Source organism: Mustela erminea, chromosome 7 (genome assembly GCF_009829155.1).
Source record: "Mustela erminea isolate mMusErm1 chromosome 7, mMusErm1.Pri, whole genome shotgun sequence".
Taxonomy (NCBI): Eukaryota; Metazoa; Chordata; class Mammalia; order Carnivora; family Mustelidae; genus Mustela; species Mustela erminea.
In genome coordinates, this window is record NC_045620.1 from 116,684,929 (window position 1) to 116,708,348 (window position 23,420).

The 23,420-nt window shown below is 50.7% G+C and overlaps 1 protein-coding gene across 2 annotated transcripts in view; it reads left to right on the forward strand.

Moving 5' to 3' along the window:
• XDH (xanthine dehydrogenase) overlaps positions 1–23,420 on the forward strand; it is a 61,143-nt gene that overhangs the window by 10,713 nt on the left and 27,010 nt on the right. Inside the window, exons 5-17 of one of the 2 annotated variants that reach the window (XM_032353048.1) lie at positions 2,919–3,045; positions 3,955–4,016; positions 7,487–7,555; positions 7,859–7,948; positions 8,998–9,139; positions 11,717–11,809; positions 12,357–12,508; positions 13,467–13,560; positions 14,959–15,068; positions 17,156–17,340; positions 18,630–18,804; positions 20,605–20,688; positions 22,130–22,299. In XM_032353048.1, the coding sequence (XP_032208939.1) occupies positions 2,919–3,045; positions 3,955–4,016; positions 7,487–7,555; positions 7,859–7,948; positions 8,998–9,139; positions 11,717–11,809; positions 12,357–12,508; positions 13,467–13,560; positions 14,959–15,068; positions 17,156–17,340; positions 18,630–18,804; positions 20,605–20,688; positions 22,130–22,299 (1,553 nt within the window). The remainder of the gene's footprint in view (positions 1–2,918; positions 3,046–3,954; positions 4,017–7,486; positions 7,556–7,858; positions 7,949–8,997; positions 9,140–11,716; positions 11,810–12,356; positions 12,509–13,466; positions 13,561–14,958; positions 15,069–17,155; positions 17,341–18,629; positions 18,805–20,604; positions 20,689–22,129; positions 22,300–23,420) is intronic. The other variant, XM_032353049.1, reaches the window with a different exon arrangement.

A 23,420-nucleotide genomic window follows, 5' to 3' on the forward strand; every position in this document is an offset into this window, starting at 1 on the left:
CCCACCTACTCCCTGCTTGCTGGAATGGTAATCCCATGACTCCTCTCGACGGCCCCCTGCAGGGGATATGGATGTGGGCTGCTAGGCCTCTACCCCACTAACAGGGAGGTTAGTAAGGGCTTAATGAGAGAACAGAGGCGTCTGAGTGTCGGACTGAGATTTTTTTTTTTTTTTTTTTTTCTGATGGTATCAGGCTGCCCGGCAGTGGATTGAAATTAGGAACCAAGAGCGGACAGGTTTTGTGGAAAGAATCTGAGGTTTTGTGGAAAGAATCAGGACATTTTTAGGCAACATGGCAACACACAGGACCAGAGCACTGTGTGAAGGAAAGGCCATCATTTCCATTGCTTCTCGTATGGGGAAACTGAGGCAGGGGGTCTTCCAGACATTACAGTCACAGAAGGTGCCAGAGGCAGGCCCGTTGGCCACTTGAGGAGACCCGCTGCTCAGATCATGCCTTTTGGGGCACCTGATGTGGGTGCTGGGCTAGAGCCTGGGGCTGAGCGAGCTGCTTATTCTCGGGGGAGGGGCAGGGCAGCTGGCACGAGTCACGTGAGATCACAGCGCCCATAATGCTTCACTTCTTAGGCAGCAAAAGGGGAAATTACTAAACTTGTCCAACCTGCAGGAGAGGTGAGAGGGTGAATTCGGGCTTGTAATTGGAAACAAGCAGATGAAAGACGGAAGAGTTTAAACACAGGGACCGTATCTGATGAATCCACCAAACCCCTCCCTTTCCAGTGGTACAGATTCTTAATCCCCATGTGCTTACTGGACCCTGAGTTAGCTGTAGAGCCAGATTCCACCTCTCCTTGTCCATTGGTTTTTTCCCTTGGGGTTTCTAGGACACTATGCTTTGCTCACCTTCCCCCCCTCCAGGCTGGTACTCGGGGCCGGCTCTAGGCTCACCAAGTTCCTAATTGCGGCAGCACCCCCGGGGCTCTGGCCGGGCCCCTTCCCCTCGCCGTCTGCACAACCCCCATGCCCAGGCGAGTTCAGTCCCATCTATGGGCCAGCGGCACTCCCACTTACGTCTTCAGCTTTGACCTCTCCTCAGAGGTTAGATTCATAATTCCAACCGCCTCCTTGACATCACTATATGGATGGCTCATCTCGGACTTCACAAACCCTACTTTTGCCCTTTTCCCCCAGTCTTCCTCCATCTGAGTCAATGGCGAAAGCATCTGCCCAGTTGCCGGAGATAAATATCTGGGGGTCACCTTTGGTTCTTTCTCTCCTGCACCACACCCAATCCAGCCAGACGCGATGTCTACTTTACTTCCAACCCTAAGGCGAAGCCTTCATTTCCTTTACCCTCTTACTGCTTGGTCTGAGCCACCCTCCGCTCTTACATGGACCATTGTGTCCTGGTCCCCATTTCTACTCTTGTCCCCTGTAACCTATTCATTCCCTACCCACAGCTGGAGTAACTTAAATTTTTTTTTTTTGAGAGAGAAAGAGAGAGCAGGGCAGGGGCAGAGGGAGAGAGAGAATCAGAGGCAGAGAGAGAGAGAGGAAGAGAGAGAATCAGGCGGAGAGAGAGAGGGAGAGAGAGAATCAGGCAGAGAGAGAGAAGAAGAGAGAGAATTAGAGGCAGAGAGGGAGAGGGAGAGAGAGCAGGGCAGGGGCAGAGGGAAAGAGAGAGCAAGAATCTTAAGCAGGCTTCGTGCTCAGCACAGAGCCTGACATGGGGCTCGATCTCATGACCCTGAGATTGTGGCCTGAGTCAAAAATCAAGAGTCAGACCCTCAACCCACTGAGCCACCCAGGCCCCCCCTGGGGTGATTCTTAAATAACATAATTAGATCATATATACTCTTCCCTGGTTCAAGTCATGTTATTAAATTCAACTTAAAAGGCACCTCTTCAGAGAAGCTGTTTCGGAGCACTCCCAAAGGCCCACTGGTCACTCCGGGTCCCATCAGCCTCTACTAAATCTCTACAAAACATTGATCTCCACCTGGAATTTTCCTGTTTCTTTTGTCAGTATTTCTCCTCCTAACTTCACGAGACTGGAGATCTTGTCTCTCTTCTTCATTGCTCTGTTTCCAGTGCCCTTACCACACCTGGCACAGTAAATATTTATAAAGTGGAGGAACATTTGTATATCCTAGGCACTGGAAATACAATACTTCAGTAATTTTACTTAAGTACCAAGAGAAACTCCCAGGAGACAAAATAATAGTAATAATAACAATAATAATAATAATGTGGACATGGTGAATCTCCTGGTACGAAAAATCTGGCAGAGTTTAAAGGAGAATTCTGTGACATTCAATGCATATAACAAATTCTATATGGTACATTTCCAGATTCTTATGTTCCCATGGATTCCTGGCATTGCCTTCATTTAAGAATGTAGTGATATTCTAGTTTGGGGAAAAAACAAACGTTCATTTAGTTCTTAATAAATGCCAGTTTGTTGGATTGCAGGCTAGAGTATGAAAAGAACGTGAGACCGCTCTTCCTTTCACTCTGCGTGTTCTTGGTTCAATCTCTTAAATCTCTGGGCCTCCTTCCTCCACTGTTCAGTGCAGAGAATGGAGGGTGAGAAGCCCTTCTGGTTTTAATGGTCACTGTTCTTCGACGAGACTTTCCTATGAATGACCAACGTTGGTTGACCACCTGCTATGTGCCAGGTAGAATAATGTTAGGAGTTTAACGTGACGTATCTCATTAAATCCTTACCACAGCTCCAGAGATAAGTACCAGGGTGGCCCTCGTGGTGCAGGCGAGGTACCCATGGCCCTGGAGAGGCTTGGTGGCTGGCCAAGGCCACCACTGGGCCGAGGACCGACTTCGTGCAGGGACTGCTCGCCCATCCTCCCTGCTGGCATGCTGGGGCTTCCCGTGGGTCATCCAGAGAGCCTGAGAGAGCATCTGCCAGCATGTGGGTCTATGTCCTCTGTCCATTTTAGGAGAGAATCTCCAAAAGCCACGGCTCCCAGTGCGGGTTCTGCACGCCCGGCATTGTTATGAGCATGTACACGCTGCTTCGGAACCAGCCTGAGCCCACCATGGAGGAGATTGAGAATGCCTTCCAAGGTAGGGGCCTTCAGGCACCACCTAGGACGGGGCATAGCAAATGGGGCGTGGTGGGGGTTAGGGCAGGGCCAGAGCCCAAGTCAGGAATGGGCTAAGAGAGGGAGGCACTGCCCTCCAGAGGAAAGACTCAGACTGCCCCAATTTGGGGGTGCAGGTCGGCTGGAGTTGAGCCCTCTCTCGGTCTAAAGAACACTTGCATGGTTTGGAGACCTCCAGGGGTCTCCTGCCTTAGTGTTTCTCTTCCTGAGGTGTCCTCCTGCCCTGGGATGGGGTGGCTCTGGGAGGTGGGCGTGGAGGAGATCATTTGGGAAATTCCACAGAGGCTAGTCACGTGGCTCCCTTTCTCCTCCACTTGTACTAGAGCAGGATTCTGCAAAGGCCGCATAACGAGGAAGAGGGTGGCCATGATTCTGAGCCTTGGGCTGGAGCAGGTTTCCCAACTTGCCTCCTGGGCCCGGGAGCCTAGATAAGGTATCTGTTCACTGGATTGAACAGGTTCCCCATCCATTCACCATTTCGATTCATCATTTATTCAATTTGTTGTATTGGGTCCTATCGTGTTAGGCACCATGCAAGGCTCAGGGAGCACAGGGATGGCCCAGGGGATGAAAGACAGTCTCTACCCTCAAGGAGTTTGCACTCTAAGTGAGAAGAGAGTTTATAATGTATGATCAGGCATCAAGGGAGGGCCCAGAAGAAGCACCTGATTCAATCTGGGCAGTCTAGGAAGGCTTCCTGGAAGAAGCATTAGAAGTTTTGAAATCAGGAATAAAAGGAGGACGGGGTGTTCCAGGCAGAGAAAACAGAATAAGCAAATTGAGCGTCTTACTGAGCCAGGAGCAAAGCCACAAGCCCCTCCCCTGCCCTGGGGCCTGTGCTTTCAACGCAGCTTTTTCCCTCTGCCCCCAGGAAACCTGTGCCGCTGCACGGGCTACAGACCCATCCTTCAGGGCTTCCGGACCTTTGCCAGGGTAAGTGGGGGCCCCGGGGTGGCTGTGGCTCTGCTCCTAAAGCAGCAACACGCAGGAATCACAGTGGGAGAGATGCCAAGGGCCTCTGGAAGAAAGAGGAGAAAGACAGGAGGGCCACCTGGCCGGTTGTCCCTCTGTTGGTACCTGGCGCGGGCACTGGACCCCGCCTCTTGTTCAGAGGGTTCTTGGCAATAGCAGGAGTGCCGAGAGCCTCCTTCCAGGGAAGGCTGGCTCCTGGAAGAGGCATGCAGTCCCAGAGCTAACTGCCCCCGGGCATTCGGGTCTGACACGCTCCCGTGGCCCAGGTGCTGAGCCTGGTGTTAAATAACAACAGCCCCCAGCACTTGAGCTTCTCCATTCTCCGAGCTGCAGTCTGCAGGTGGCACTCTGTGGGGCTTGTGAAACTGCTAATTAGATCTCCAGTCAGCTGGCGCCTCCCTGCTGTGTTTGTACATCTCTGGGGGTGAAGCCACAGCCTGGCCGCGCAGGTCCTGATCACTGCCATCCTGCAGGGAGGACAGAGGGCTGGCCTCTCCCCTCTTGGCTTGTCTCCCCAGATTTCACCTGATTCTCCAACTGGGGCAAGTTAGCCCTGACTCTAATCAAACCATCTCTTCGAGGTTTGATTCTGGGTTGAAAGGGAGAGTCACAGACACCTGTGCCTTTCATGGACCTTGAGGGTTGCTGCATTCTGAAAAGGAGCGTTGTATCCAGATAACCCCAGAGGGTGGCCACAGGGGTGGGGTCTACAGGGAGGGAAGGCAGCACATCTTGCTGAATGCTTTTGATGACAAAGAATGAGGAGGTGTGGCTTTAAGGGAAAATGACCAAAAAGCACAGACCTGGAGTGTGCAGACCCGGGTTCAAATCTCATCCTTGCACTGACCCGACGCATGACCTCAGGTATATTTCCTTGTTTCTAAAATGGGATTATAATAATACAATATTACAATGTTATATTAATACAGCTATAACTGTAATAAAACATACATAATTACAACAATATCACAGAATTGTAATAATACCTATAATTATTCTTATGGTGTTTGTGGGAAGTACTCCTCCCTCCTAAAGCCCTTAAAACACTGGCACAGCTTAAGTATTAGATACACGGCAACTCTAAATTACGATGATAGTATGTTTCTTCCATTCCTCGGTATTTGACTTTCGTCCATTGCTCAGGCTTCCTGAGAACAGAGGATTGTTAATCTTGTCCATGTACTTATTTCTCAAGAGGCTTCTCGAAAGATACAATTTCACCAGCCCTCCTACTTTCTGGAAAGAGAAGGGTTTGTGAATGTAATCCATGGTATGGTCCTTTGCCGGGCTAAAGTCTGATCATCACTGAAAGGGTTCCCGGTTCCATTGTGCTGGTGTTGCCTCCCTGGATCAAGCTGCTGGGCCTCGAGGAGCAGAGCAGAGCAGAGCTCCCAAAGTGACTGGGACAGAGAGTGTGCTCAGAGCTCATGCACCTTACTCCCTGGAGACATGCCCTCCACCCAAGGTCTTATTTGGAGCCTCTGCATTCTGAGTTTACATACAGCTCTAATGAACCTGCTTAGCTCATTCTCAAGCCCGCCATGCACATTCGGAAAGTGGGGAGGGTTTGCTAGAAGGAGGCACGCTGTTCACAGCAAGAATTGATGATGTCTGGTTAGGAGCAAAGAGGGCATGGAGGAACTGTAAAAATGAACAGGAGCCTAGCCATCCAGCCTGCTGAGAAAAGGAGAAATCTCTCCAGGGGGTAAAAAACAAACAAACCCAGCTTTACCCAACCTCAGTGGGCATGGAGGGCAGTGGCACGTTATTGTACATCACAGTAATTTGTGTCATGGCCACGTCCATGAAGTATCAAGTAAAAAGATCTAAGGAAGACTGTGCCAACACTTTATCTGGAAAATGTACTTCCGTGAAGTATGTCCTTCCCCACAAGGACTGGGTGAGTGAGGCTGACGGCTGGCTGGACGCGGCTTCCCTCCCTTCAGGTGGGGTCCGGTGAGTCCCCTGTGTCACCGTCTCCAAGAAGAAAGATGAGAAGAGACACTAGGGGAACTTTATTTCTCTCTTCTTTTTTGTCTAAACACAGAGGAGAAGACCAAGGCCATGGTGGGAAGGTCCAAAGTAGAGTGCTTGGAGACCCGGCGGCAGGGCTGTGGGTGTAGGAGGGGGCTGGGGTCGGCCCACGGGGTGGCGTGGGCAGGGGGCTGAGGCAGCCAAGGCTCTTCTCCTGAGGACGGGGCTGTCGGTGTTTTCAGATGCTCTGAGGCCATCCTGTCAGCCTCCGGGCCCTTTGAGGGCTTTCCTGGGCACACTCGTCACGGTGTGATTCATTCCTTGGGCAATGTGTCTCCTGTGACCCACGGGCAGGAGGGCTGTCTTCTGCAGGAGCTGGCCGCTGTGGACATGGGCTTGGAGCCATGCCTGGGAGTTGCTCCCACCTTTGCCTCTCAGCATAACTCTGGGAGTCTGGAGTGTCTCCCAGATCCTGAACAGAGACTCCCGCCTTCTTGGCACACACATCATTCAGGAGAACACACCCTTCCCCTCCTCAGTGCCTCGGTTCTGGGAGGCAGCGAACCCTACTCTCTGCTCTGCCATTGGCACCCAGAGCAGTGCTGAGTCAGTTCTTGCCCAGGGGTGGTAGGTCATTGGACCTGTACCCTCCCTTTAGGACAGGGTCTCAGTGAGGAAGGAGGAGTGTTTAGGTTTCTGGCAAGAAGGACCTGATATGCAGTGGTGGGGATATCAAGCACACAGGCTGCACACCTCTCCGACGCTAGCGCTGGTCTCGGACCTGCTTGGAAGGAGCCCCACAAAGACCAGGGCCTGGAAGGAGCCCAGCCAGGCCTTCTAGAACTTGACTGATGCCCAAGCAGAGGCTCTCGAGTGCCGAGAGCACCCATGGGGATTCCTCTCAGAGAGTTTTCCTAAGGAGGAAACCCTGAGGGGTGAAAATGGGCATAAAGATGTGTTTTGATAAAGTAGGACTTAACTTTTATAGAGAAATTTTCTTTTTTTAGAAAGAGAGAGACAGCAAGTGCATGAACAGGGCTGGGAGGGGCAGAGAAAGAGAGAGAGAGAGAGAATCCTAAACAGGTTCCACACCCAGCACAGAGCCTGATTCGGGGCTCCATTTCACAACCCTGAGATCATGACCTGAGCTGAAATCGAGTCTGATGGTTAATTGACTGAGCCAGGTGCCCCTGAAGAGAAATTTTCTTAAAATTAAAATTTCCTCCTGCTTCTGCATGAGTTTCTTAGTTTCCATCAACCAAGAAAGGGGAAGTGGTTAGAGCAGAGGTCCTACATCCATGCAGACGTGAACGGGATGGGGAGCGTACATCTGCTGTTCCCCCTGGTGCTGGGGTAGGAGCAGAGCTAGATTTCATTGGATATTAGTGACCCAGGTTTTTTAAAGCTTCTGGGAAAACTCTTTGTAAATATATTTTGTGTATTTGTCATCTCTCTAGGATGGCGGGTGTTGCGGAGGAAGTCGCGACAACCCGAACTGTTGCATGAACCAGAAGACAGACTCCAAAGTGAGTGGGTCCTCCTCTCCACGGAAGCCTGGGGGCCAGTCTCAGATTAAAGGAGGCAATAGATTCTTTTCACACTCCCGACAGTGTGGCCAGAAGAGGAAATGGTTATGCCCAGACCGTGAGGGTGGTGAATGTGCAATGTCTTCTGGCAAGACTCTTTATCCTGCCTTCCAGGAGCTTCCTGGCCCTCCACTAAGCCCGAAGGGGGCTGCAAACAGGCTGGCTTGCACAAGGGCCTGGGTAGATCCTACAGGACATTTTAAAGGAGGAGATATGGTATCACCCAGCTGTTCCCTTTTCCAGCAGGTCACTCTCTCACCATCTTTATTCAACCCGGAGGAGTTCATGCCCCTGGATCCCACCCAGGAGCCCATCTTCCCCCCGGAGTTGCTGGTAGGTGATGCCCCAGGGAGAGGCCTGACTCACTTTCTGTGCCATGAGCCTCTGGAGCTGCTCTATTTCATACCAACTGGGACCTATGTGGCCTTGTCCTTTTTCTGACACCCAGAGGTCAAGTCCCTCTGTCACATATTCCAAAGGGACCCACACTTCCTTCACACATGTCACTCTGAGCACTGAGAGTGGATCTCCCTGGCACTTTACTCCATGTGGAGTGTTCCAGAAGCATCTGCCGACCTCCTGGCTACATCTAACGTAGAAGCCTCCAAGCAACCCAGTCTCCTCCCTGTGAGCAGTCCCTTTATTTAACAAAGAAACCAAGCTGTGCTCAAAGGGCACAGTCCTGGGCTTGCTGCTCTGTTTGAGGACCATCTCACACCCACCCTCTCACTGGGATCCTGCTTCTTCGCTGCAACATTTATGGCAGGGGAAGAATCAGGCCTCACTCCAGGGCCTCAAGTGCAGATTCTGGGGGGTGCTGAGCACATGAGGACAGCCTAGTGAGTCCAGCGGGCCCAAAGAAATGGCATGGCAGCAGGCCACCAGCATACCTTTCCCTGGATGATGTAACCTTGAGAGCACTCTCAGTTTGATCCGGGAGGTTTTCTCTCCTAGCCCCACATCACCCCTCACACACTAGAACCGGCTTCTGATGCATTCTCTCCTGACACCCTTCCTTGGCCACCTCTGCCCCTCCCCGCAGCTTGTCCACTGCCCCTCTGGGAGACAGTGGCGTTGGCGGGGGGTGGGGCACTGCTCGAAACTCGGGCTTTTGGTCAGGACAGTTCAGGTCCCCTTGTGCCAGGTGAAGGTCCCATCACCTCCTGGTCCCCTAAGGACTAAGCGAGATAATGGGTCTAAGAGCTGCAACACACACCCTGCCTCAACACGAGGACGTTCCCCTCCATTCTCCCCGACCTGTCTCTTCATCCCAAATTCCGGATTCAACAAACCCGTGGGAGAGGTGATCCCGTCGCAGACTTCAGCGTATCAGGGAGCCGCGGTGGGCAGGGGACAGGGCAGTAAGGAGCCACATTTTCCAGCGGCTGAAGGATGTTCCTCAGAAGCAGCTGCGTTTTGAAGGCGAACGCGTGACCTGGATCCAGGCCTCCACCCTGAAGGAGCTGCTGGACCTCAAAGCCCAGTACCCCGAGGCCAAGCTGGTGGTGGGGAACACGGAGATCGGTGAGAGCGGGGCGTTCAGTGTGCCCGGGGGTGGCCCCTCGCTGGCCGTGGTCCTCAGAACACTGGCTTCCCCTGCGCGGCACTCATTTCCCATTTCACCTATGGGGGGGGGTTGGTATCTCCTCAAGGGGTCCTGAGGAGACCCTTGCTGACTCTCCATAGGCACGTCGCACGCCGGCTCTGTGCCAGGTGCTGTGGGAGGAGCTCGGCTACCGAGATCACTTGTCACTGTTCCTTCGCCAACGTACCTCCCCGTCTCAGAGAGGAGGGAGTGAAGGGGGTCACGTGTCTAGGCCGGTGCCTGAGAGACGTTAGGGGTTCCAGCAGTGTCATTCTCTTGCCCCTCCCCTTTTCTGGGGGTGATGTGGCCACCAGCCCTGTTGGTGCCAGCACCTGGGACGTGAGACTCACCATATGCAAATAAGCCCGGGAGACTCAGGTTGTGTTGCTTTACTCCCCGGTGCTCGAAGGGACAGAAATCCAGGAATTTCTGGAGCTGGCCTGGCCCATTTCCTCTTTGCTGGGTCCCAAGCCCAGCAAGGCTCTGAAGAAAGGATCGTGGTGTAGCTGAGGTCCTCCTTAGAGGACCTCTGGTGTTTGGGGGTGGGGGGAGCTTGACATGGTTTTAAGCAGCCCCAGGCAGTCCTGTGGGGGGCTCTTGGCTCTGGTTCTGGAAGGAACCCCTGGGCCCTGGATTCTTGCTGGATCTGTAGACACAGAGAGGAGGGTCTGATTGGTTTCAGGTTGTCAGGGGACAGAGTAGGCCCCACCCTCATGAGCACAGGTGTGCGACCAAGACTCCAGCTGCAGAAATGTGACACACCAGGGTGGCTAGGTGGCCTAGGAGCTGTGCGTCCTGTGGTGTGACCCTGATAGCCTGTGTGGCCATGGCCCTGGGGTCCAGGGTGGCATGAGTTAAAGTAGAGAATGACTGTTTGGAAAAGCTCCTTTGACACATGACATGTCCATAACATAACATAACATAACATAACATAACATAACATAACATAACATAACATTCTGTTCATAATAGAACATCCTGGACACAATTAGACTCTAATGGAAGGGAATGAATCCACACACATTTATAAGCTTCAAGTTAGAAATAACTTCTGAAGATGACTTCATTCGGCTCACCGCTTCTCCCTTATATATACACCCGAGAGGGATTTGGGGGAAGCTGAGCAGAGAGGGAGCCTTGAGAAGACGGGCCACCTCTGCCCTCAACCTGCGTTCTTTGTCCCTGGAGCCCACATTCAAAGCCCGGGCCACACTTCGGAGACTCTCCACAGCACACGAGGGGGTGGGACGATGCGCAGACTCTTCTTTTTGAACCTTTCCATCTGGAGCTCTGTGGGATGGGCTGGGAGAGGTGCCGAGTGGGCTGGGCCTGAGGACCAGGGCTGAGTCTGTTCACGGAGCCCTTTTCCTCGACTCGCCGAGACCAGAAACTGGACACAGACATGCAGCCCCACAGAGCCACGCACCTGGAAGCGTGTAGGCGGATGCTGGGGATGGGGAGGCAGACTTGATGTTTTCTTCTGACACCGTTTCCCTTTTTGTCTGAGTGCTAGATATTCATGCTATTGTTACTATGATACACCAACTTGTAAGAATGGCTCACGGACCGAAACATGCCTGTTCTTAGCTGTGTAATTTGGGCAAGAGCCTAACTTTCCTGTGCCTCAGCTGCTTCATCTACAAACAGAAAAATCACAATATCTCACAAGGCGATTGTGAGGATACAGTGAGTTAAAATATGTGAGGTGTTTCAGTGGGGTCCTGACATATGTTAGTATGCTGTGCTTCTGTATATTACCTCCTCCTCCCCTGCCACACACACACGTGCACACACACACCCACGCACAGACACAGAGACACAGACACACACACATAATTCAGGTTCATCTCATTTATTTATTTATTTTTTAAGATTTACTTTATTTATTTGACAGAGATCACAAGTAGGCAGAGAGGCAGGCAGAGAGAGAGGAGGCTCCCCACTGAGCAGAGAGCCCGATGCGGGGCTCGATCCCAGGACCCTGGGATCATGACCTGAGCTGAAGGCAGAGGCTTTAACCCACTGAGCCACCCAGGCACCCAGGTCGATCTCATTTAAAACCAAAAGTCACCTCAGCGGGATCTGTCGTGGTTCCGCGTGTGCTGTGTTTGTGACAGGATCAAGTGTGCCTTCCTTATTGAAAAGCAGAAATCGTTGGGAAGGTGTCGAAGGCACAAGCACAGAGTCAGCAGGCTAAGTGAGAAAAAATGAAGGTTTTTGAGTAATAAAAAAATCAAAGGTCCAACAAAAAAACAGTTCATCTCATTTGAATTCTGATAGAGCTTTTCCCTGGGAGGGGGAGAAAGACACGGTGTTCAGGCTGATAGTGTGGAAACCACATGGAGCCCCCTATCTTGTCCCCTGTGTCTGCTAATCCTGAGACCCGCCCCCCCCCCAGGCCCACCCAGGGAGAGTGATGCTGTTGTGAACATGTCATAGATCCTGTGTGAGTGGCAGGAAAGTGCCAAGGCCTGCTCTGGTAGGAGCCTCTAACTTCAGGTGTCTCATTTCTCAAGGCATTGAGATGAAGTTTAAGAACAAACTGTTTCCTATGATCGTCTGCCCAGCCTGGATCCCTGAGCTGAATTCAGTGGAGCATGGACCTGAGGGTAAGGAGAAGTGTGCCTTGAGCCCCCGGAGGGAGGGGCTGGGCTGCTGGGGATGGGTCCCATGGGATGCTGGGTGCCAGGAAAGCCTCCCTGCATGGGGAGAGGGGGCCCCCTCATTGCCTTCATTCACCGAGCATCCACGGTAGGGTGCAGGGGGCGAGGGGGGCCTGTGTGATTTTTCAATATTCATTCTCAATCCTGTCTACATGTTAGAATCACTCTTGGGGCAGGGAGTCAGTGCGGGGAGGTCTTGGGGGCTTTAAAAAAAAAAAAATCCAGGACTTCACCCTCAGAGATCTGACTTTATTGCGTTGAAAGAGAGCAGTTGTAAGACCAAGGGACCTGTAATGAGTCCTAGCTCTTTTATTAGCTGTGTGGCATTGGCCAAGTCACTTGACCTCTCTGGGCCTTAATTCCTCATCCATATAAGGATGTGTGATCTGGTCCAGCCCTCCTCAGGGACCAGTAAAGTGCCATAGGGGCTGTGTGTGAAGGTGTTTTCTGAGCTGTGAGGGGATTCGCTGTTATTCTGAGCTTGTGTTTCCAGGTATCTCCTTTGGAGCCTCGTGCCTCCTGAGCTCTGTGGAAAAGACACTGCGTGAAGCGGTTGACAAACTTCCTGAATACAAAACAGAGGTGTTCAGAGGTGTCCTGGAGCAGCTCCGCTGGTTTGCTGGGATACAGGTCAAGTCCGTGGCGGTGAGTCCCTCTTCAGGGGCCCTCAAGTCTCAGGGCACCGGGCCTTTTATCACAAGGCGAAGGGCAGAGGGGTCTAGTGTGGCTTCTGCTGAAGACCCAGCAGGCCTCAGCTGTCAGTGCTTAGAACTGGCTGGGGTGCTTGTTAAAATGCAGATTCCTAGGCTCCACTTCCAGAGATTCTGACTCAGTGGGGCTGGGAGGGAGCCTGAAGCTTCTGCTGAGGAAGGAGGCCTATGGGTTGCTCTGGGAAGCATGTGCTGGTGACTCAGTCTTGACGCCTGAGGCTGGCGTGTCTCTTCCTGGACTTGGCGGGGCTATCAGCAAATGGATTAGAGATAAGTTAGGGAGAAGCCAAATCGGGACGGGGACTGCCTCTCAGAATTGGGGGAGAATGAGAGGTAGACCCCCTGAGAGGAAGGTAGAGGCCCAGTCGTTGACTGTTCACAGTCAGACTTCAGACCAGTCCCAAGTTCCCTGTTCGCTAACTGTGTTCACACACCCGGGGCCGTTGGGGGCTCACGACGGCGGAAAGCCACCCCTTCCATTCCATTTTGTTGTTGATGTTCTCAGTTAGAACAGGACCCGAAGCTACCAGCCCGCTCCCAGTTCGTCCCCCTACCCCAAGCCCCTGCCACCTCTGATTGTGAATGAGGAGGCAGAAACTCAGAGACTTTTGCTTTCACTGTGTAATAAACAACCTTAGTTCTTTCAGAAAAATTTGGGTGAAATCGAACAAATTTAAAGAAGCTGACCCACATGACTGTCTGCTAAATGTCAGAGCTGAGACCCAATCCCAAGTGTTAGGATCCCAAGTTTTGCATATTGTTCTAGAAGTCCAAGTGAGGCTGGTCTTGTGCCTTCAGCAGGTGTCCCCCGTGTGTCCTGTGGTTGGGAGGCAGCAGTGAGAGCAAGGTTTCCTGGGCGGGCTGGGCTCTCACACACTCTCTGCTTGTTCTAGTCCATTGGAGGGAACATCATCACTGCCAGCCCCATCTCTGACCTCAACCCTGTGCTCATGGCCAGCGGAGCCAAGCTGACCATCGTGTCCACAGGTGAGAGCAACGTCATGTCAAAGTTGGAACAGAGAGCCAGGTGGGGAGAAGTCTCACAAGATAGGTCACTTTCTGGAGAAACAGAGCCAGCCCAAAGTTCAGTGACCCTGCTGTCCTAGGGTTTGGATCCCTGGAAACTGCAATGGAGATGGACCCAGTTGGGGACCAGCAGAGCTGGACCATTTCTTTATAAAGAATTCACAACAGGATCTGTCGTGCAGATCCTTACTTATCTAATGGTGTGCTGGAGCTGGGAGGCACGGGCTTGCCGCAGCCCATAGCTATGGTTTTAGGGAGTCTGTGAGTGTTTGTTAAACATGGCCACTGTTAAAAATTGAATTATCTAAACTTACAAGAGAATAAATTACATTAAAAGAAAGGTAGTAAATACTCAAAATTCATCACTTCCTAATTATTTGAATCTGTTTCACTATTGCCCATGCTCTTATGGTTCTTTCCATCTGCTCTATCTGTGGGTTGGAAATGCGATATAATGGTATGCTGCCATATACCCCTTGTCTGAGGGTCCCCAAGACCACCGCCAGCTTTGGTGACTCACAGGAGCTCAGGAAGGACTCACAGGAGGTCAAGGAGGACTCACAGGACTCAGCATATTGTCGTACTCATGGCTATGACTTACAAGGGGGAGGGTACAAAGCAAAGTCAGCGAAGTACAAAAGGCCATGGGGTACCATCTGGAGGAAACCAGGCACAGACTTCCAGAGCCTTCTCCTGGGAGAGTCACACGGGATGTCCTTCATTCCCTCAGCAACAATTTGCACCAAGATAATGCCTGTGCAGTACTCTCCGCCAGGGCAGCCCTGTGGAGACCGAGCGCCAGGGCTTCTGTTGGGGGTGGTCATGGAGCTCTGCCTGGAGCAAACCAAAGCCCAGACACCCACAAGGAAAGAAGCCATTCAGCATAAACCGTACTATTTGTACGAACAGTTTAGACAGGCTGAGTCATTCTCACCAGGGAATGGTGGGAAGTCTGCTGAAATCCAAGTTCACAGAGGACAGCCCCCGGCCAACCTTTTAAGCAGGACTTTCGGAGGATGGCAGGCCTTCTGGGTCAACTCTTTGCTACCCTTTTTCCAACTTCATGTTCACTGATGTCACCCTGATAGCTTGAAATTAGCAGCAGGAGTATGGATGCTGTAGAAATTAGCAAATCCTCCCAAGTCCGCCCCACCCCGCCCCCGACCATACACCATCCCTTATTAGACACACACCAGCACATCCTTGAGTTAGGATTTCAGATGGAAGACCTTGGCCCCAGCTGTGGCCGTGACCCCCATCCCCCTGACCATGGGCGCCAGAGACCAGGGTGGGGAGTTACTGGTGGATCGTTCTCTGCTTTCTCACGCTTTCTCCGCTTTGCCTCTGGCCTCCCTTCAGGCACCAAGAGAACGGTTCGGATGGACCACACCTTCTTCCCTAGCTACAGGAAGACCCTGCTCGCTCCGGAGGAGATCCTGCTTTCCATCGAGATTCCCTACAGCAGGCAGGTGAGCTGCTCAGGAGCATCCCGAATTACCCTTACCCTGGCTAGACTCCAGACAAGGAGACCAGAGTTGGCCTTGGGGACCAAACTTAGCATCGCTCAGCTTTGACATGGTCTCTGAACATTGCCTCTGACCAACCCTATTTCTCTCTGCACAATGAGGCGTTTCAAGGTAGGGGACAGAGGGCATGCCCTGGACTGTGAAACCAACAGCTAGGCCAGGGGATCCTGAGCAAATCGAGTCCGCTTTCTGAGCCTCAATTTCTTCTTCTGTAAAATGGGCACAGTGTTACCCAGTGTGCAGGTTACTGTGAAGATTGAAATCAAGAATTCATAAGGTTCCAGGCAGATGTCTGGGAGCCAGTAGGGATCTGCAGGCAATAGCTAGCCACACGGTTTTGCAAAAAACACATCCAGCTGTGGCGGTCGGAGGAGACGGGTTTGCATGCTGAGCGTAGACGCTCCCTGTGAGTCAGGGCCTCACTCGCTGATGAGGTGTTCACTGACTTTGCTCTGGTTTGGCTTGGTGGATTTCTGCTTCACGGGCAGTTTCCCTGCCCTGTTCAGGCAAGTCTGGGCATTTCTGGCTGCCTTGCTGTGTTGTTCCATGGGGGCCATGTGTCCTCACCTGGTGTGGCTCTCTCCTCCCTTGGCAGCCACGCATTCCGTAATGGGTCTCACTAAAAAGTGATCTGTGCGAGACCGGGAACCCAGCCGTCGTGGAGAGCATCATGGGTCTCACCCCAGCTAGTGCTCGAGCGAGTGTTCCAAGACATGTTTGCTCTTGCTAACTTTAGCCTTTTTAATGAGAATGCTAATGAAATTAAAGCCATTTCATCCCTGAGGTGGTTTCTTCATGACTTCCTAGCTTGTCCCTACAGACCATTGAATAGTGATTCCCAGAAGTTTTGTATTTCATGGACCAGGACATTTTTCTTTTGCTTAATTATGAGTTAGGGAAAAAGGAGGAAACAGGCATAGCATTGTCCAGTTTTTATTTTGCCATAGAGGAATATTGATGACAAAAACATTTCATAAAAGAAAGGAGATCTTCATACCCAGAATTAGGAAGGATTTCTCAAGAAAGAACAGCTGCCAGTCTGCCACCGGCATTTCATGGTACCCCAGCGGAAATGTCCCCGCAGACTGGTACGGTCCTGGAAGTGAGCAGCTAGAAACTCTGTTCCACAGCCAAGCTCAGGCTCTGGGCTCACTGCCCCAGGACCATGTTCAACATCAGGAATCTGGATTAGCTTTATGATCAGCAGGAGTCCCTGAGGTTTCTTGGAACAGAAGCCTGTGGCCACTTTGGACCTCCACAATGGGCCTCATTGTGTTTTCTCTAATAAGCCTTCCCTTAAACTTCTACCTGACGTGCTAATCGGAATTTGTGGTGAGTTCAGACCTTGAGCAGAACCTGACCCCCAAAGAGCTGGATATCAGATGGTTCTTACCTGGAAAGTTAACTCATTCTCCCCTCCTATCTGGAAAGAGAGAGCCTGGCTTGAGCCTAGAGGGAAACAGATGTTCAAAGCACCAAGGTGGCTCCTGCTTTCTAGTGTGAATCATTCTTCCGGGAAGCAAGGTTTCTAACCGTAGACAATAGACGTGGGAGGCACAAGTTAGAGAGAGCAGGTGCGCAGGCGGCCTGCTTATGGGCTGCTTCAGACACCCTCTGGCATCTCATGGACCAGCTTGAGAGGCAGTCAGGCCACCCCTTAGAGCCTGGGTGGGCTCGGATGCTGGGCACCAGGATGGGAAGGTATGGATGCTGGAGGTCTCTGAGGACCCTCTCTGAAAACGTCTTTCCTCTTCTCAGCTATTGGCTGAGAGCACCCCGTTCTCCTTTGTCCTTGACTTTCAATCTTCCTGACTGCCAGGGAGAAATGCCAACCCTCCCTAGCTTCTGGGAATCTTACCGGGAATGTGAGAGTCAGTTCTGCCTGGATATCTGAATCCTCGCACCCGCCCGTTGCGGGTTTGCGATGGTGTTGTCCCTTCAGCCAGCCCGGTGTCCCCGTGCTCCAGCTTCACCCTCTGTGGGCCCCACCAAGCAAAGTGGGCAGCAAGAGCCCTTCCGTTCTCTTTTAGGGTGAGTATTTCTCAGCATTCAAGCAGGCCTCTCGGAGAGAAGATGACATAGCCAAGGTGACCTGCGGCATGAGGGTCCTGTTCCAGCCGGGAACCGCGCAGGTGAAGGAGCTGGCCCTGTGCTATGGTGGAATGGCCGACAGGACCATCTCAGCCCTCAAGACCACACGGAAGCAGACGGACAAGTAAGAGCTACCAGCCAAAGAAAACCACCACCACCGCTCCCACGGCCAGTAGTCCCACTGTTGCTGTGACCACAGTGCTGCGCCTGCTGTTGCCATGGTTACCATGTCTCCTAGTGGTGTGGTTCCTCATGGCATCACTGTCGCCGCGCTGGTCTTACCATTGCTGCTCTGCCGTTGCTACCGTTACGACCACTGTTACTGTCATGACTATAGCCACAGCGACGGTTACTAGCGCTATTACTCCAGTAACGGTAGTGCTACTGTTACTACAATTACTACAGCGAGTGATACTCCTCCGGTTACTGCTCCTACTCTTACTAGCACTCCTGCTGTGACTCTTGCTCTTCCTACTACCATCACTACTCTGACTAGCGTTCCCGCTGTGGCTAACCACTACTAGTACTGCTGGTACCAGTACTGCCAGTGTTACTAGTACTGCTGCTACTCCTGGTATTACTACTGATTGTATGACTGCGGCTGCTACCATGAATGCCATTGCTACTATGGTTGCAACCGTGACTATTACTACTGCTACAGCTAATTGTAGGATTGCTGCTGCTGTTGCTGTGTTGCTGCTGGTACTGCTACTACTGTTGCTACTGCTGCTCGTTCTACTATTACTTCTGCTTTTGCTAGTACTATTACTGTTGCTTCCACTACTCCTACCACTGTGTCTGCCTCTGCTAGTATTAGTTCCACAACTATTGCTATGGTTTCTATGGCCATTACTTCTGCTGCGGAACTAGATTGGCTACTGCTATGACCGCAGCTAGGGTAGGAGAGCAGCTGACCCAAGCACCTCACTGGGACGGTCCTCTGTAGTCCATACAATGTGGATAAATAAAGCTTACCGATGGCGTTTGGCTCCTTGGTTCCAGTTCCTGGCTCCGCCACTTACCAGTTGGGTTGTAGAAGTCAAGTTACTTACCCTTCCTATTGCCTCAGTTTTCTCACTGGTAAAATGAGTATAGACATTTTCCCTGCTATACTTTTAAATTGAAATAAAAAATGGTGTTTCATATAAGGCACTTAGGACATTGCCTAGTGCATATGATAAGGACTCAATAGATTTTATTATGATTTTTGTGTCCTTTTTCTTATTGTATCTCTTTTTAAAGATGAGGACACTGAGGCTCAGGCAAGTAACTTGCCTAAAGTTACAAAACGATATGTATCTGAGCCAAGTTTGGAACCAAGGTTTCTATGACCATCACTCTGCACCTACCACCCCACACGAATGATTCTGAGGGCTGGACAGGAGCACTTTCCCACCATCTGCTCTCTGGCAGTTTCTGGAATGAGGAGCTGCTGCAGGACGTGTGTGCGGGCCTGGCGGAGGAGCTGCACCTGTCCCCTGATGCCCCGGGCGGCATGGTGGAGTTCCGGCGGACCCTCACCCTCAGCTTCTTCTTCAAGTTCTACCTGACGGTGCTTCAGAAACTGGGCAAAGGAAACTTGGAAAATGTGAGTGTGGGGGTGGGGACAAGATAGAGACTCCCTGTAGGACTCTTGTTTGAGGATGTAAGAAGCCAGTGTGAGTGAGGGAGTCCTGTGGACCAGGTGGTAAATTTGCTTCTCCCTTTTGATGTCCAAGGGAAGAAGAGAAAGGACCAAGGACGCATAGCCTAGGCAGCCACATGGAGATGGGAGCCCACAGGGTGGCTGAGAGGCAGAGCACTGGGCTGGGCATCAGTGACATGGGTTCTGGTTCTGGCTGGGTCATTACCTCACCTGAGAACCTGAATAGGTCTCTCAAACTTTCCCATGGGAAAGCTACAAAGGGGGTGGGTAGACCAGATGATCCTTCCAGGGGCTAGCTGACACAACTGTGGTTTTGTAGTTAGAATGGGAATGTGGAGTGAGTCGAGAAGGTAGACTGTGGAATGGGATTATGAGGTGGGGCTGCCACAGCCAGGGCCAGGCATCACTGCGAGGGTGTGTGCTCTGGACGGGGTGTGGCTGAGCAGGAGCCCACCTCCCCACATGGGCTCACCAAGTGTTTATTTTGTACCTTTTTAGTATAGCCTTGCTCTAGGCACCAAGGGATAGCCTCATGTGGGAGAGAACCTGGTTAGTAAAGGCCAGCCTAGAGTGACAACTGAGAAGGTGGTGTGGGGAGCACGAAGCAGAGAAGGCTCTACAGATGTGGGGACAGCTGACTGAAATCCTCCTCTGAAGAACATTCATAAGACTTCTTTTCTTCTGATTAATAAAAGCAATAAACTTAATGTGGAAAACTTTAAAAAACACAGAAATGTGCTGTGAAGTGTGTAAACCTGGTGATTCACAGACCTGTACCCCTGGGGATAAAAATATATGTTTATAAAAAATAAAAAATTAATTAAAAAAAAATTAAAAAGAAAAAAATAAAACATTTTTTGAATTAAAGAAATTAAATTTAAAAAGTTTTTAAAATTAACGTTTTTTAGAATTAAAATTACTCTTCTCTCAGATCCTATAGAAAACCAGCGCTACCATTTTTGCTTATTTCTCTGATGTTTTTCCTCCATTTATCTGCCCGTCTGTCTGTCATTCTCTTTCCTCCCTCTCTCTCTCTCTCCTTCCATCCACCTCTCTATAGACCCGCCATCTTCCTAGCTTTTGATCTGGAACATATCGTTTTTCTAAACAGGTTCAGACAGGCTGCATAGAGAGTTTTTTGCCCCCCTTGATTCTGTTGAGATGATATCGTGCACATTTCCCATATCATTAAATATTTCCCATAGAGATGAGGAGGAAGAAGCCTTTTCCAGCGGGGCTGGAGAAGAAAGAGCAGAGTGCGTAAATGCAGGAGGGAGGGAAGCCATTTGGTGTGTCGCAGGAAGAACAAACCATTCACTGTGCAGGCTGCAGCGGTGGGAGAGGAGTTGAGGCTGTTATGAAGGACTGAGCTCTCGAGCCCTCACACTGATGTTGACATCGATCCAGCCAGATCTAGAAGGAATGCTAAATGAGGAGATGATGCGAACAGCTGAAACTTTTTTTTAAAAGAGAGTTTATTTATTTATTTGACCGACAGAGATCACAAGTAGGCAGAGAGAGGCAGAGAGAAGGGGGAAGCAGGCTTCCTGCTGAGCAGAGAGCCCAACACGGGGCTCGATCCCAGGACCCTGGAATCATGACCTGAGCTGAAAGCAGAGGCTTTAACCCATTGAGCCACCCAGGCGCCCCTAGAACAGCTGTTACTTTTACCCTCGGCGACAACCAACGGTGGGATCAATGATAGAAATAGTCACGATCACCGTGGTTATCTTGTCTCCACAGAACTGTGCGAAGCTGGACCCCACCGACGCCAGTGCCACCTTACTCTTTAAGAAAGACCCTCCAGCCAACGTCCAGCTCTTCCAAGTGAGTACACATGATGTATGGTTAATACCACAGGCCCTTGCAGGGCATTTCGGATGATGCTAACCATTGGCGAATGTCCGACTCGGATTGGATACAGGCGCTCAAAACTTCTCATAAGCTTTGCATAAATATAAAGTGAAGAAAATGGGAATCGTGTTAATGTCAGTGAAGCTATTTTCCCCCTTCCCTACTTAAATCTCTCTCTTGGCATTACTCTTATCTTCACCTCTCTGGAAAGACAAACAATTTTTTTTTTCCACTTTGTCTTTTCTGGTTCCTCCATAGAGCTGATGTGCAAAGCCAGGATTTCTCCTGACCATGTAAACAAAACAAAACAATAACTTTCTATCAACAGCAACTTTTTGAGAAGCAGTAGGTAAAGGATTAGCTTTTCCTATAAACATTTTGGATTTTATAGGCCATACAGTCTCTCAACTTTGTCGCAGCCAGAGACATTACATAAATGAATGTGTGTGTGTGTATCAATAAAGCTTTATTTATAAATGCAGCCACTGAGCCAGATCTGACCCACAGGCCATGATTTATGGACCCCTGCACTAGAGTATGGTGGTCCAAAGTGTGAACTCTGGGGTCTGACTGCCAAGATTTAAATCCAGACTCTGCCATGTTATAACTGTAACCTGGGACAGGTCATTTCCTCTCTGTACCTTTTGGGCAAATTAACTATGCCTATCTACAAGTGTGCATAATGTTGGCATCTGTTTCATAGGTTTCTCTGAGGATTAAATGGTTTAGTACAAGAACATAACTTAGATAGCTCCTGGCATATATTAAACACTCAATAAAATATCAGCCATTATTTTTATTATTCCTTTGAAAAACACAAAACCCAGAATTTTATTATAAATACATTTTAGAACATTTTGGAAAGAACAGAAAGATATGAAGAAGAAAACGAAAGTCACCCAAGATCCTAGCTCCATGAGAAAATCATTGTATTTTTGTTTACTTCTCTCCATTTTTTTCTCATGCATATATAGATATGTATATACTATGTTTATAACATGTATGTATTTTTCTTACAGAATTCAAATGATCATACACACACACAATGTTTTATGTCCTATTTCAATACTTCACATGAGCATTCTTTCCTTCTCATTAAAATTCTTCAAAAGTCTGTCTTGACAGTTGCATACTTTTCCATTGCATGTGTATAGCAGAATTGTTTTACTCCCCCGCCCCACAATGAATGGACGTAGGGTTTCCTCTTTATTTATTTTTTGTTCCTGCTTAGAGTGATACTATGAGCTCCCTTCTCAGTGACTTCTTATCTGCCTTTCTGTTCCCGGGCCCCTCCTGCCTCCTCAATCCTCACTCCTCAGGTCTGCTTTGGCCTGAAGCTCTCCGCACTTCCCTCGGCCTGTAGGGAAACAGTGTCCTCCACAGCTCAGCTTGACTGGTGACCGTGTTGTTCCAGGAGGTGCCAGAGGGTCAGTCTGAGGAAGACATGGTGGGCCGGCCCCTGCCCCACCTGTCCGCGGCCATACAGGCTTCCGGGGAGGCTGTATACTGTGACGACATCCCCCGCTATGAGAACGAGCTGTCCCTCCGCCTGGTCACCAGCACCAAGGCCCATGCCAAGATCACGTGAGTCTAAGAAATATACCCCATGGCGGGGGTGGGGGGTGTGGCTCCTGGGAGGCTCCCCCAGAGCCTTCCGGTCTGGAGAGGAACATGGGGATTCCTCTTAAAACGAGCTGGGGGAGGAGCTGGAGGTGTCAGGGGCTCAGTCGTGCCAGGGAGAGCGAGGGGATGACATTGGACGTATAGGTAGGGGCCCAAGGAGGGAAGCCGTGGATGCTGAACTAGGAGATTACATGTGGCTTGAAAAGCATCGAGGAGCTATTAACAGCAACAGGTTAGACCTGCACTTTGTTGTTGGGCTAAATTTCATTGCAGAATTCCAGGAGCACCTGAGTCAGTATTAGGGGAAGAGCATGGCCTTAGAGATTGTGTCCCTACCCCGGTGCTTTGCCATAGAGAGCTTGGCAGGCATGCTTAAGCTCTCAGTGTCCCCATTCATCACAGGATATTTTCCTGAAGCTCAGTGATAGAGGCTGCAAAGGACCTAGCAGAGAAGAGTCACTCGTACCTGTTTGTTGAACTTGGAGAGCCCAGATGACAAGAATGGCCACCTCTCTAACCATAATAATAATTCCCAATGCTCATACGGCACTTAATATCAGGGCAGCTTGGTTTAGAGCGTTTTGCATAGATTGCCTCGTTGACTCCTCTCAGCAACCCTCCAGGCAGGTCCTGTTACCCCCATGTTCCAGGTGAGGAGACAGGCACAGACACGGTCAGTTACTTGTCTCAGATCCCAGAGCTGGCAAAGTCAGAGTCGGCAGCAAAGCCAGAGTTTGAAGCCAGGCAGCTTCGGCCACCGGGGTGTACGAGCTCTGGATGTTCAGGCCAGAGGCTGACTGTGATTTGTGGTGGGCATTAGACGCAGAGCCTGCTGAGCAGGGAAAGCCTCCTTGGGTGCTGCCACTGCAGGGACTAGCGACCCAGTCTCCTCATCATTGGGTTTTCCTCTGCTGCTCCCAGCCACCTGGAGACAGGCTCAGGGAAAAGGTAACACGGACACAGATAAAAGCTAACAGATATGTAAACCCCTCCAGCTCTCTGGCAAAAAAAAAAAAAAGTTTGTTTAGGATGGTACAGTTGTTTGCTCTAGAGTAAATTCGTTTGCCTTTTTCCTTGTCTTT